The sequence below is a fragment of the Pan troglodytes genome, chromosome 20 (genome assembly GCF_028858775.2).
Source record: "Pan troglodytes isolate AG18354 chromosome 20, NHGRI_mPanTro3-v2.0_pri, whole genome shotgun sequence".
NCBI classification, from domain to species: domain Eukaryota; kingdom Metazoa; phylum Chordata; class Mammalia; order Primates; family Hominidae; genus Pan; species Pan troglodytes.
Window position 1 is genome coordinate 44,136,302 of NC_072418.2, and position 15,130 is coordinate 44,151,431.

Sequence of the window (15,130 nt, forward strand, 5' to 3'; positions counted from 1 at the left end):
AGCCCACTGAGGGCCCGCTGCCTGCTCCTCTGGATCATCCCCTAAGTTCCTCCCTGTGCCTCCCCTGTGATTCTGACACAACCTGGTTTAACAGGATCCTGCTGCAACAATGCGAATGGCTGATGTCTGTTCTGTTATGAATGGTCTACCTCCGTGTCATAGGTGGAGCTATGTCAACGACCGTGTTTTACCTATTCGGACTATCATCCCTGCTCTGAGACCCCTAGACACCTAAACACATTCCCCTCCTCCCCCAGCCAAGGTCCATGAGGAGATTGACAGAGTGATCGGCAAGAACCGGCAGCCCAAGTTTGAGGACCGGGCCAAGATGCCCTACACGGAGGCAGTGATCCACGAGATCCAAAGATTTGGAGACATGCTCCCCATGGGTTTGGCCCACAGGGTCAACAGGGACACCAAGTTTCGGGATTTCTTCCTCCCTAAGGTGCTGTCTCCCCTCCACCACCACCACTCAGACTACAGGGACTACCAGCCTCTCTCTGTGTCCCCAGAATCCTGCCCCCATTAGTGTTCTAGACTCTGTCCCACTCCCTCAATCAGTCAAAAAAGACTTCCCCAATCACCACATCTGTTCCACCTTTCCACTTAGACAGTCCTGAGTCCTGCATCTCGCCAGACTCTTTGTGTCAGGAGAATACACCCCATGTTCCCAAACTTCCTGTCTTAAGAAACAGAAGCCCCCTTTCCATTCGGCCTTTTGCCTTAGGGACACAAATCTCAGGTCCCTCAAACACCCTGCCTAGTGGAACATGGACCCCATGTCTCCCAAACTTCCTGTTTCAGAGACATGAACCTTCTATCCCCCAAAGCTCCTCCCTCAGAGGTCCCCAACTCCTCCATGCCTGCCACTCCCCTCACCTGGGGCACCCTAGTTCCCCCTGCAGCCTCTGTGTACTTTCACCAATCCCCCCAACCTGCCTCATTACACACACCTTCCTCCTCCCTCCCAGGGCACTGAAGTGTTCCCTATGCTTGGCTCCGTGCTGAGAGATCCCAGGTTCTTCTCCAACCCCCAGGACTTCAATCCCCAGCACTTCCTGGATAAGAAGGGGCAGTTTAAGAAGAGTGATGCTTTTGTGCCCTTTTCCATCGGTAAGAGACCACTGTTTGCTGCCAGGCCACGGCTCACACCAGCAGGGGCCTCTCTCACCCACCTCCCCTCTCTGCGGTGTAGCCTGGTATTTCTCCAGCTTGGAAGTTCCTGTTAGAATCTACCATTGAGCCGCCACCAGCTGATACTCCCTTAACTGCCAAGCACCCAATACCTGCGCCCAGGTAAAAGGGAAGGAAACATCTTCCCCCATAGATTTATTTGTCTAGGGTCACACAGCAGATTCTTCAGCTCCCTGAAAAGGAGATAATGGCACAGCACAGCAGTCATATTTGCAAGTGTATCTGGGGGGTAGGGGCATCTAAACCTCCCATTGCTACACCTGGCATGGATCACCCCATCTATGATGGATGCATGACATTATGCCTTTTTCAAAACCCATAGAACTGTATAACACAGAGTAAACCCTAATGTAAACTATGGACTTTGGTTAGTAATAATATATCAATATTAGTTCACCATTGTTATATCTCTTATAGAAGGAAACTGAGGCTCAGGGAGGATTGGAGTCTCCTCTAAAAGTCTCTCAGGCCATAATATTCCACCCCTCCTTCCTAGAGAGTGCAGCCGGGGGTCAGTAGGGGGTGAGGCTGCACTGAGAGTGGGCTTCACCTTCACCCCTCCTGCCTCTCCTCCTCAGGAAAGCGGTACTGTTTTGGAGAAGGCCTGGCCAGAATGGAGCTCTTTCTCTTCTTCACCACCATCATGCAGAACTTTCGCTTCAAGTCCCCCCAGTCGCCTAAGGATATCGACGTGTCCCCCAAACACGCGGGCTTTGCCACGATCCCACGAAACTACACCATGAGCTTCCTGCCCCGCTGAGCGAGGGCTGTGCTGGTGCAGGGCTGGTGGGCGGGGCCAGGGAAACGGCGGGGGGCAGGGGCGGGGCTTGCGGGAGGGGCGGGGCTAAGAATGGGGGCAGGATGGGGGAAGGAAGGGGAGAGGTGGTTAGAGGGAACAGAAGAAACAGAAGGGGCTCAGTTCACCTTGATGATGTCCTTCAGAGCTGTGATGAGAGGAAGGGAAACCTTACAGTATGCTATGAAGAATAGTAATAACAGCAGCTCTTATTTCCTGAACAAGTACCTCCGTGTCAGCTTTGTTCAAAAAGCGTTGCACGCTCACCTCACTTAATTGCCACAAATCTCTGCGAAGGGGAAAAGCGTTCATGCCCATTTTACACGTGACAAAGCTGCGGCTCAGAAAGTTGTCTCTATCTGATTTCTCACAAAACGTAAGTGCCCAGAAAATCTTTGAACACAGATCTGTGCCCATAGCCCTCTAGATAGATTCTTAAAAAGCACCCCTTCCTCACGTAAAACAGCTTAGTATAGCATCACATGGCCTGAACATCCCTGTCCTGGGGGGTTTTCCAGAGACCTGGCGGGCGGCTGTCCTGCCTTCTCTGCGCACATGCCTACTCAGCATGCTTTGAACACCAGGGTGTAGTCTGAGCTCGCTACCAGGTAAGGCCACTGTGGCCCAATCAGAGTCAGTCTAGGACACAACGAGACACGAGTGGACATTCAGAGTCAGTCCATTGACAATTCCTTTGCAGAGCAGAAGTTTTTAATTTTAATGACATTCTGTCATTGTATCTCTTAATGAAGAAGTTGAAGGAGAGAACCACTTTAATGCCGGGAGAACTCTGGATCAGGACATACCATACGCATGTTTGTGATCATGTGCAGGCTTGCATGTGAGCATATGACTGCATATTCTCCTCCGTGTATGCATGAAACACATTCCACTATGGGTTTCTGAAGGCTAGGCTCTCCTGATGGATCTGGGGTCTGTTGTAAGACCCAGCTGAGAGTTTCACAATTACCTGCCCACACTCAAAGAAGTTAGTGTGTGTCCCCCTTAGAAGCTCCCTTACAGCATTCACGAAAATTAACTCCAAGTTTATTGTAGACCTAAATGAAAAGTGAGTATAAACTTCTAGAAGATAACATAGGAGAAAATCTAGATGACCTTAAGTTTGGTGATGGCTTATTAGATACAACACCAAAAGAACAATCCTTGAAAGAAGAAATTGATCAGTTCTGAGTCAATAAAATTAAAAGTTTCTGCTCTGCAAGATAATTGTCAAGAGAATGACAATACAAGCTACAGACTGGGAGAACATATTTGCAGGGAACATACCTGATAAAGGACTTACATTCAAAATACACAAAGAACTGTTAAAACTCAACAATAGAAAACAACCCAATTAAAGAATGGGCAAAAATCTGAGCAGACACCTCACCAAATAAAATATACACACAGCAAATAAGCATAAGGAAAGATGCTCCACATCATGTCAGTAGCAATTTCAAATTTAAAAAATAATGATATACCATTACCTTCCTATTAGAATGGCTAAAATCCAAAACTGACAACACCAAATGCTGACAAGGAAGTGGCTCAACAGGAACTGTCATTCACTGATGGTGGGAATGCAAAATGGCACAGCTACTTTGGAAGACAGATTGGCGGTTTCTTGCAAAGCTAAACATATTTTTACTATGTGATACAGCAATCATGCTCTTCTGTATTAACCCAAATGAGTTGAAAATGTATAGCCACACAAAAATTTCTGCACAGATATTTATAGCAGCTTTATTCATAGTTGCCAAATCTTGTAAGCAACCAAGAGGTTCTTCAATAAGTGAATGGATAAATGAACTGTGGTATGTTCATACAATGAAATATGGCCTGGCGTGATGGCTCATGCCTGTAATTACAGCACTATGGGAGGCCAAGGTGGGCAGATCGTTTGAGGTCAGGAATTCGAGACCAGCCTGGCCAACATGGTGAAACCCCATCTCTACTAAAAATACAAAAACTAGCCAGGCATGGTGGCATGCACCTGCAGTTCCAGCTACTTGGGAGGCTGAGGTGGGAGAATTGCTTGAACCCATGAGGCAGAGGTTGCAGTGAACTGTGATGGAGCCACTGCACTCCAGCCTAGGTGACACAGTGAGACTTTGTCTCAAAAAACAAGCAAAAAATATATATATATATTATTTGGCAATACAAAGAAATCAGGCCTCAGAAAGACATGGAAGACCTGAAATGTATGTAGCTAAGTGAAAAAAGCCAGTCTGAAAAGGCCACATACTATATAATTCCAACTATGTGACATTCTGGAAAAATGAAACTATGAAGACAGTACAAAGATAGTAGTTGCCAGGAGTTTAGGGAGGAGGAAGTATGAATAGGTGCAGCACATGTGGTTTTTAGGGCAGATAAACTATTCTGTATGATACTGAAATGCTACATGACATTATGCCTTATTCAAAACCCATAGAACTGTACGACAGAAAAAATAAACCCTAATGTAAACTACAGACTTTGGTTCATAATAATATATCAATATTGATTAATCACTGTAACAAAGGTATCATACTTACACAAGATGTAAGGGGGAAAAGCGAGTATATAGGAACTTTCTTCCATTCCAAGATGGATGAATAGGAACAACTCCAGTCTGCAGCTCCCAGCATGATCGACACAAAAGATGAGTGATTTCTGCAATTCAAACTGAGGTACCTAGTTCATCTCACTGGGACTGGTTGGACAGTGGGTGCAGCCCATGGAGGGTGAGCCAAAACAGGGTGGGGTATTGCCTCACCCGGGAAGTGCAAGGGGTTGGGAGATTTCCCTTTCCTAGCCAAGGGAAGCCGTGACAGAGTGTACCTGGAAAACTGGAACACTCCTGCCCAAATACTGCTCTTTTCCAATGGTCTTAGCAAATGGCACACCAGGAGATTATATCCCATGCATGGCTCGGCAGGTCCCATGCCCACAGAGCCATGCTCACTGCTAGTGCAGCAGTCTGAGATCAAACTGTGAGGCAGCAGCCTGGCTGGGGGAGGGGTGTCTGCCATTGCTGAGGTGTGAGGAGGTAAACAAAGCATACAGGGAAGCTCGAACTGGGTGGAGCCCACTGGAGCTCAGCAAGGCCTGTTGCCTCTGTACATTCCACCTCTGGGGGCAGGGCATAACTAAACAAAAGGCAGCAGAAACTTCTACAAACTTAAACATCCTTGTCTGACAGCTCTGAAGAGAGCAGTGGTTCTTCCAGCATGGTGTTTAAGCTCTGACAACGGACAGACTGCCTCCTCAAGTGGGTCCCTGACCCCCATGTAGCCTAACTGGGAGACACCTCCCAGGAGGGGCTGACTGACCTCTCATACACACAGGTGGGTGCCCCTCTGGGATGAAGCTTCCACAGGAAGGATCAGGTGCCAATATCTGCTGTTCTGCAGCCTCCACTGGTGATACGCAGGAAAACAGGGTCTGGAGTGGACCTCCAGCAAACTCCAACAGACCTGAAGCTGAGGGACCTGACTGTTAGAAAGAAAACTAACAAACAGAAAGGAATAGCATCAACAACAACAAAGAGGACATCCTCACCAAAACCCCATCTGTAGGTCACCAACATCAAAGACCAAAGGTGGAGAAACCAGAGCAGAAAACCTGAAAATTCTAAAAACCAGAGCACCTCTTCTCCTCCAAAGGATTGCAGCTCCTCACCAGCAATGGAGCAAAGCTGGACAGAGAATGACTTTGATGAGCTGACAGAAGTAGGCTTCAGAAAGTCAGTAATAACAAACTTCTTTGAGCTAAAGGAGCATGTTCTAACCCATTACAAGGAAGCTAAAAACCTTGAAAAAAGACTAGATGAATGGCTAACGAGAATTAACAGTGTAGAGAAGAACTTAAATGACCTGAAGGAGCTGAAAACCATGGCACAAGAACTACATGACATGCACAAGCTTCAATAGCCAATTCAATCAAGTGGAAGAAAGGGTATCAGTGATTGAAGATCAAATTAATAAAATAAGGTGAGAAGACAAGATTAGAGAAAAAAGAGTAAAAAGAAATGAACAAAGCCTCCAAGAAAAATGGGACTGTGTGAAAAGACCAAATCTACGTTTGATTGATGTACCTGAAAGTGATGGGGAGAATGGAACCAAGTTGGAAAACACCCTTCAGGATATAATGCAGGAGAACTTCCCCAACCTAGCAAGGCAGGACAACATTCAAATTCAGGAAATACAGAGAACACCACAAAGATACTCCTCGAGAAGAGCAACCCCAAGACACATAATTGTCAGATTCACCAAGATTGAAATGAAAGAAAAAATGTTAAGGGCAGTGAGAGAGAAAGGTTGGGTTACCCACAAAGGGAAGCCCATCAGACTAACAGCAGAACTCTCGGCAGAAACTCTACAAGCCAGAAGAGAGTGGGGGCCAATATTCAACATTCTTAAAGCAAAGAATTTTCAACTCAGAATTTCATATCCAGCCACACTAAGCCTCATAACTGAAAGAGAAATAAAATCTGTTACAGACAAGCAAATGCTGAGAGATTTTGTCACCACCAGGCCTGCTTTACAAGAGCTCCTGAAGGAACCACTAAACATGGAAAGGAACAACCGGTACCAGCCACTGCAAAAACAGGCCAAATTGTAAAGACCATCAAGGCTAGGAAGAAATTGCATCAACTAACGGGCAAAATACCCAGCTAACATCATAATGACAGGATCAAATTCACACATAACAATATTATCCTTAAATGTAAATGGGCTAAATGCCTCAATTAAAAGACACAGACTGGCAAATTGGATAAAGAGTCAAGACTCATCAGTGTGCTGTATTTAAGAGATCCATCTCACGTGCAGAGACACACATAGGCTCAAAATAAAGGGATGGAGGAAGACCTACCAAGCAAATGGAAAGCAAAAAAAAAAAAAAGCAGTGGTTGCAATCCTAGTCTCTGATAAAACAGACTTTAAACCAACAAAGATCAAAAGAGACAAAGAAGGCCATTACATAATGGTAAAGGGATCAATTCAACAAAAAGAGCTAACTAGCCTAAATATACATGCACCCAATACAGGTGCATGTATATTTATGCACCTAGATTCATAAATATGCACTAGATTCATAAAGCAAGTCCTGAGAGACCTACAAAGAGACTTAGACTCCCACACAATAATAATGGGAGAGTTTAACACCCCACTGTCAATATTAGACAGATGATCGAGACAGAAGCTTAACAAGGATATCCAGGAATTGAACTCAGCTCTGCACCAAATGGACTTATTAGACATCTACAGAACTCTCCACCCCAAATCAACAGAATATACATTCTTCTCAGCACCACATCGCACTTATTCCAAAATTGACCACATAGCTGGAAGTGAAGCACTCCTCAGCAAATGTAAAAGAACAGAAATCACAACAAACTGTCTCTTAGACCACAGTGGAATCAAATTAGAACTCAGGATTAAGAAACTCACTCAAAACCACACAGCTACAGGGAAACTGAACAACCTGCTCCTGAATGATTACTGGGTACATAACGAAATGAAGGCAGAAATAAAGATGTTCTTTGAAATCAATGAGAAGAAAGACACAATGTAGCAGAATCTCTGGGACACATTTAAAGTAGCGTGTAGAGGGAAATTTATAGCACTAAATGCCCACAAGAGAAAGCAGGAAAGATCTAAAATTGACACCGTAACATCACAATTAAAAGAACTAGAGAAGCAAGAACAAACACATTCAAAAGCTAGCAGAAGGCAGGAAATAACTAAGATCAGAGCAGAACTGAAGGAGATAGAGAAACAAAAAGCCCTTCAAAAAATCAATGAATCCAGGAGCTGGTTTTTTGAAAAGATCAACCAAATATATAGACCACTAGCAAGACTAATAAAGAAGAAAAGAGGGAAGAATCAAATAGATGCAATAAAAAATGATAAAGGGTATATCACAACCGATCCCACAGAAGTACAAACTACTATCAGAGAATACTATAAACACCTCTATGCAAATAAGCTAGAAAATCTAGAAGAAATGGATAAATTCCTGGACACATACACCCTCTCAAGACTAAACCAGGAAGAAATTGAATCTCTGAATAGACCAATAATAGGCTCTGAAATTGAGACAATAATTAATAGCCTACCAACCAAAAAAAGTCTAGGACCAGAGGGATTCACAGCCGAATTCTACCAGAGGTACAAAGAGGAGATGGTACCATTCCTTCTGAAACTATTCCAATCAATAGAAAAAGAGGGAATCCTCCCTAAATCATTTTATGGGGCCAGCATCAACCTGATACCAAAGCCTGGCAGAGATACAACAAAACAAGAGAATTTTAGACCAATATCCCTCATAAACATCAATAAAATACTGGCAAACTGAATCCAGCAGCACATCAAAAAGCTTATCCACCACAATCAAGCTTCACCACAATCAAGGCTGAACCAGCCTTGGCTTCATCCCTGGAATGCAAGGCTGGTTCAACATACACAAATCAATAAATGTAATCCATCACATAAACAGAACCATCGACAAAAACCACATGATTATCTCAATAGACACAGAAAAGGCCTTCAACAAAATTCAACAGCACTTCATGCTAAAAACTCTCAATAAATTAGGTATTGAGTGAATATATCTCAAAATAATAAGAGCTATTTATGACAAACCCACAGCCAATATCATACTGAATGGGCAAAAACTGGAAGCATTCCCTTTGAAAACTGGCACAAGACAGGTATGCCCTCTCTCAACACTCCTTTTCAACATAGTGTTCGAAGTTCTGGCCAGGGCAATCAGGCAAGAGAAAGAAATAAAGAGTATTCAATTAGGAAAAGAGGAAGCCAAATTTTTCCTGTTTACAAATGGCATGACTGTATATTTAGAAAACCCCAACATCTCAGCCCAAAATCTCTTTAAGCTGATAAGCAACTTCAGCAAAGTCTCAGGATACAAAATCAATGTGCAAAAATCACAGGCATTCTTATACACCAATAACAGACAAACAGAGAGCCAAATCATGAGTGAACACCCATTCACAACTGCTTCAAAGAGAATAAAATACCTAGGAATCCAACTTATAAGGGATGTGAAGGACCTTTTCAAGGAGAACTACAAACCACTGCTCAACGAAATAAAAGAGGATACAAACAAATGGAAGAACATTCCATGCTCATGGATAGGAAGAATCAGTATCGTGAAAATGGCCATACTGCCCAAGGTAATTTATAGATTCAGTGCCATCCCCATCAAGCTAGCAATGACTTTCTTCACAGAATTGGAAAAAACTACTTTAAAGTTCATATGGAACCAAAAGAGAGCCCACATTGACAGGACAATCCTAAGCAAAAAGAACAAAGCTGGAGGCATGATGCTACCTGACTTCAAACTATACTACAAGGCTACAATAACCAAAACAGCATGGTACTGGTACCAAAACAGAGATACAGACCAATGGAACAGAACAGAGGCCTCATAAATAACACCACACATCTACAAATATCTGATCTTTGACAAACCTGACAAAAACAAGAAATGGGGAAAGGATCCCTATTTAATAAATTGTTCTGGGAAAAATGGCTAGTCATATGTAGAAAGCTGAAACTGGATCCCTTCCTTGCACCTTATACAAAAATTCACTCAAGATGGATTAAAGACTTAAATGTTAGACCTAAAACCATAAAAACCCTAGAAGAAAACCTAGGCAATACCATTCAGGACATAGGCAAGAGCAAGGACTTTATGACTAAAACACCAAAAGCAATGGCAACAAAAGCCAAAATAGACAAATGGGATCTAATTAAACTAAAGAGCTTCTGCACAGCAAAAGAAACTACCATCAGAGTGAACAGGCAGCCTACAGAATGGGAGAAAAGTTTTGCAATCTACCCATCTGACAAAGGGCTAATATCCAGAATCTACAAAGAACTCAAATTTATAAGAAGAAAACAAACAACCCCATCAAAAAGTGGGCAAAGGATATGAACAGACATTTCTCAAAAGAAGACATTTATGCAGCCAACAGACAGATGAAAAAATGTTCATCTTCACTGGTCATCAGAGAAATGCAAATCAAAACCACAGTGAGATACTATCTCACACCAAAGTCAGGAAACAACAGACGCTGGAGAAGATGTGGAGAAATAGGAACGCTTTTACACTTTTGGTGGGAGTGTAAACTAGTTCAACCATTGTGGAAGAGAGTGTGGCAATTCCTCAAGGATCTAGAGCTAGAAATACCATTTGACCCAGCAATCCCATTACTGGGTATATACCCAAAGGATTATAAATCATGCTACTATAAAGACACATGCACACGTATGTTTATTGCAGGACTATTAACAATAGCAAAGACTTGGAACCAACCCAAATGTCCATCAATGATAGACTGGATTAAGAAAATGTGGCACATATACACCATGGAATACTATGCAGCCATAAAAAAAGGATGATTTCATGTCCTTTGCAGGGACATGGATGAAGCTGGAAACTATCATTCTGAGCAAACTATCGCAAGGACAGAAAACCAAACACCGCATGTTCTCACTCATGGGTGGGAATTGAACAATGAGAACACTTGGTCACAGGGTGGGGAACATCACACACCAGGGCCTGTCATGGGGTGGGGGCCTGGGGGAGGGATAGCATTGGGAGAAATTCCTAATGTATATGAGGGGTTGATGGGTGCAGCGGCCCAGCATGGCACATGTATACTTATGTAAGGAGCCTGCACGTTGTGCACATGTACCCTAGAACTTAAAGTATAATTTTTAAAAAAAGGATCTAGAATTAGAGTTACATAGGAGGAGTAAGTTCAAGAGATCTACTGTACAGCATGGTAACTATAGTTAATGATGATATATCGTATTTTTGGAAAATGCAAAGAGAGTGGGCATTGAGTTCACACTACACAAATGATAACTATGTGAGATAATGCATTTGTTAATTGGATAAATTTAACTATTTCACAATACTTATACTTCAAAACATCATGTTGCACACAATACAATAAATACATTTTTTTGAGATAGGTCTTGCTCTGTTGCCCAGGCTGGAATGCAGTGCTACCATCATGGCTCACTGCAGCCTCGACCTCCCAGGCTCAAGTTATCCCCCAACCTAAACCTTCAAGTAGCTGGAACTACAGGTGTATATTCAGTTTTTTGTGCTTTTATTTATTTATTTTTGTGGGTACATAGTAGGTGTGTATATTTAGGGAGTGCATGAGATGTTTTGATACAGGCATGCAATGTGAAATAAGCACATCATGGAGAATGGGGTATCCATCCCCTCAAGCATTTATCCTTTGAGTTGCAAACAATCCAATTACATTCTTTAAATTATTTTTAAATATACAATTAAGTTATTATTGACTACAGTCACCCTGTGGTGCTATCAAGTAGTAGGTCTTATTCATTCTTTCTAACAATTTTTCGTACCCATTAACCTTCCCCACCTTCCCCCCAGTCCTCCACTACCCTTTCCAGCCTCTGGTAACCATCTTCTACTCTGTGTCCATGAGTTCGATTGTTTTGATTTTTAGATCCCACAAATAAGTAAGACCATGCAATGTTTGTCTTTCTGTACCTGGCTTATTTCGCTTGACATAATGATCTCCTAATTTCTTTTTTGAGTCCATTCAATTCTAGAACATCTCCTTATTTTTTAAACTATTTTGTAGACACAAGGTTTTGTCATGTTGCCCAGGCTGGTCTCGAACTCCTGAGCTCAAGTGATCCACCCACCACTGCCTCCCAAAGTGCTGGGATTACAGATGTGAGCCACCGCGCCCAGCATTTTTTTTTCTTTGTTTTTGTCTTTTATCTCACCTGGGACCCATGAGATTCATTTTTAAATACTCAAGTTAAAAAGGGGAGATGGAGGTGGAAGAAGACATGAAACAAGATTGTTTGTGTGTTGAAAACCTCTGGGTGATGCGTACATGGATCCTATTTTCTCTACTTTTTTTTTTTTTTTTTTTTTTTTTAAGACAGATCCTTCTTCTGTCATCCAGGCTGTCATGTCATCCATGGCACCTGGCCACTCTACTTTTATAGAACTTTGAAAATTGCCGGGCATGATGGCTCACACCTGTAATCCCAGCACTTTGGGAGGCCAAGGCGGGTGGATCACCTGAAGTCGGTAGTTCAAGACCAGCCTGACCAACATGGAGAAACCCCATCTCTACTAAAAATACAAAATTAGCCAGGCATGGTGGTGCATGCCTGTAATCCCAGCTACTCAGGAGGCTAAGGCAGGAGACTCGCTTGAACCCAGGAAGCAGAGGTTGTGGTGAGCCAAGATCGTGCCATTGCACTCCAGCCTGGGCAACAAGAGCGAAACTCCGTCTAAAAAAAAAAAAAAAAAAAAAAAAAACGCAAAATTAGCCAGGCATGATGGTGCATGCCTGTAATCCCAGCTACTCAGGAGGCTGAGGCAGGATAATTGCTTGAACCCAGGAGGCCGAGGTTGCAGTGAGCCGAGATCATACCATTGCACTCCAGCCTGGGCAACAAGAGCTAAACTCTATCTCAAAAAAAAAAAAGTTGATAATTAAAAAGGTTAAGAGAAATGAAGAATAAAGAGGATCAGAGAATGGAGCAGGAATTGAAGGATGACATGGGGTCAAGAGAAGGTCTGGCATTCTCATATACGTCTCAGGGAAATGTAAATTGATAAACCACTTGGAAGAGCTGCTTGGCAGTACCCACTAAGGCTAAAATATACCTTATCCTATGGCCCAACAATACCAAAAATAACTGAATGCACAGATTACAAAATGCCTTGTATAAGAATATTCAGGCCAGGCGCGATGGCTCACACCTGTAATCTAAGCACTTTGGGAGGCTGAGGCGGGCGGATCACTTGAGGTCAGGAGTTCAAGACCAGCCTGGCCAACATGGTGAAACCCTGTCTCTGCTAAAAAATACAAAAATTAGCTGGGCATGGTGGCATGAATCTGCAGTCCCAGCTACTCAGGAGGCTGAGGTGGGAGAATCACTGGAACCCAAGAGGGAGAGGCCGAAGTGAGCTGAGATCATGCCATTGCACTCCAGCCTACACGACAGAGAGAAAGCCTGTCTCAAAAAATAAAAATAAAAAAGAATGTTCAGAGCAGCTTATAGCCAAAAACTGGAAACAAATCAAATGTTCATCAACAGGTGAATGCATAAAGAAATTATGGTATATTCATACAGTGAAATACATTAGCAAGACTGGCACAGTGGCTCATGCCTATAATCCCAGCACTTTGGGAGAATGACACAGGCAAATCGCTTAAGGTCAAGAGTTCAGGACCAGCCTGGGCAACATAATGAGACTCCATCTCTAAAAAAATAAAAAACAGGCCGGGCGCAGTGGCTCACGTCTGTAATCCCAGCACTTTGGGAGGCCTAAGCGGGCAGATCACGAGGTCAGGAGATTGAGACCGTCCTGGCTAACACGGTGAAACCCCGTCTCTATTAAAAATACAAAAAATTAGCCGGGTGAGGTTGCAGGCGCCTGTATTCCCAGCTACTTGGGAGGCTGAGGCAGGAGAATGGCCTGAACCCAGGAGGCGGAGCTTGCAGTGAGCCGAGATCGTGCCACTGCACTCCAGCCTGGGCGACAGAGCGAGACTCCGTCTCAAAAATAAATAAATAAATGAATAAATAAATAATAAAAATAAAAAACAAAAAAAGTAGCTAGGCATGGTGGTACGGGCTTATAGTCCCAGCTAATTGGGGTGCCAAAGCAGGAGGATCACTTGAGCTCAGGAGGTAAAAGAAAGAGGGAAGGAAGGAAGGAAGGAAGGAAGGAAGGAAGGAAGGAAGGAAGGAAGGAAGGAAGGGGCAATACCTACCATTATACCATTTCTGGTGTGTGTTTTTTAATAGCCATCCTAATGAACATGAAGTTATATCTCTTGCTTTTGATTTTTATTTCCCTAGATGGCTAGTGATTTTGAACATCTTTTCATAAAAGGGTCTTTTTAAGATGGGAGAAATGCAGCTTATTGGGGGGTTTTTTTGTTTGTTTTGTTTTGTTTTTTGAGACAGAGTCTCCCTCTGTTGCCCAGGCTGGAGTGCAGTGGTGTGATCTCGGCTCACTGCGACCTCTGCCTCCCGGGTTCAAGCAATTCTCCTGCCTCAGCCTCCTGAGTAGCTGGGACTACAGGCACACACCACCATGCCAAGCTATTTTTGTATTTTTAGTAGAGTCAGGGTTTCACCATGTTGGCCAGGCTGGTCTTGAACTCCTGATCTCTATTGATCTGCCCATCTCAGCCTCCCAAAGTGCCAGATTACAGGCATAAGCTACCATGCCCGGCCAGCTTATTGGCTCTTTATGAAAAATATTCGATAGAGAGAAGAAAACAAATCACACAGGAAATGAAAACATGACACAGCCACTTTGGAAAAGAGTTTGGAGGTTTCTTATAAATATACATTCATCATAGAACCCAGCAGTCACACTCACAGATATATCCAGATACACGAAACATAGATCCCCACAAAGACATATGCATATATGCCAAGAATAATACATATTATTATTCATAATAGCCAGGCCTTGGGAACAATCCACATTTCCATCAACTGGTGAAAAGCAAATTGTGACACGTCTATATGCGGTGACATGCTACTCTGCAATGAAAAGGAATGAGCTTCTGATGTATGTAACACATGGTTAACTCTCAAAAGCATTACATATGCTTCCCAGAAGCAGCCTTGGTATATGGAAGAAATGCTGTAGATTTTCTTTTTTTTTTTTTTGAGACGGAGTCTCGCTCTGTCGCCCAGGCTGGAGTACAGTGGCATGATCTTGGCTCACTGCCACCTCCGCCTCCCAGGTTCAAGTGATTCTCCTGCCTCAGCCTCCCGAGTAGCTGGGATTACAGGCACCCTCCATCAAGTCCAGCTAATTTTTGTATTTTTCATAGAGACAGGGATTCACCACGTTGGCCAGGCTGGTCTCAAATTCCTGACCTCAGGTGATCCACCCGCCTCAGCCTCCCAAAAAGCTAAGATTACAGGCGTGAGCCACCATGCCCAGCCGTATATTTTCATTTATATGAAATGCAGATCAATAGTGGGAAGAAAAAACTAGAACAGGGCTGGATGCAGTGGCTCAAGCCTGTAATCCCAGCACTCTGGGAGGCTGAGGCAGAAGGATTGCTTGAGCCCAGGAGTTCGAGATCAG

The 15,130-nt window shown here is 43.4% G+C and overlaps 1 protein-coding gene across 1 annotated transcript in view; it reads left to right on the top strand.

Annotated features, from left to right (window-relative positions):
- LOC101058187 (cytochrome P450 2A13) overlaps positions 1-1,970 on the top strand; it is a 29,242-nt gene extending 27,272 nt beyond the window's left edge. The window contains exons 6-8 of the mRNA XM_054672926.2: positions 258-445; positions 972-1,113; positions 1,773-1,970. Of these exons, the coding sequence (XP_054528901.1) occupies positions 258-445; positions 972-1,113; positions 1,773-1,954 (512 nt within the window). The 3' untranslated portion in view covers positions 1,955-1,970. The remainder of the gene's footprint in view (positions 1-257; positions 446-971; positions 1,114-1,772) is intronic.
- Positions 1,971-15,130: the final 13,160 nt, after the last annotated feature.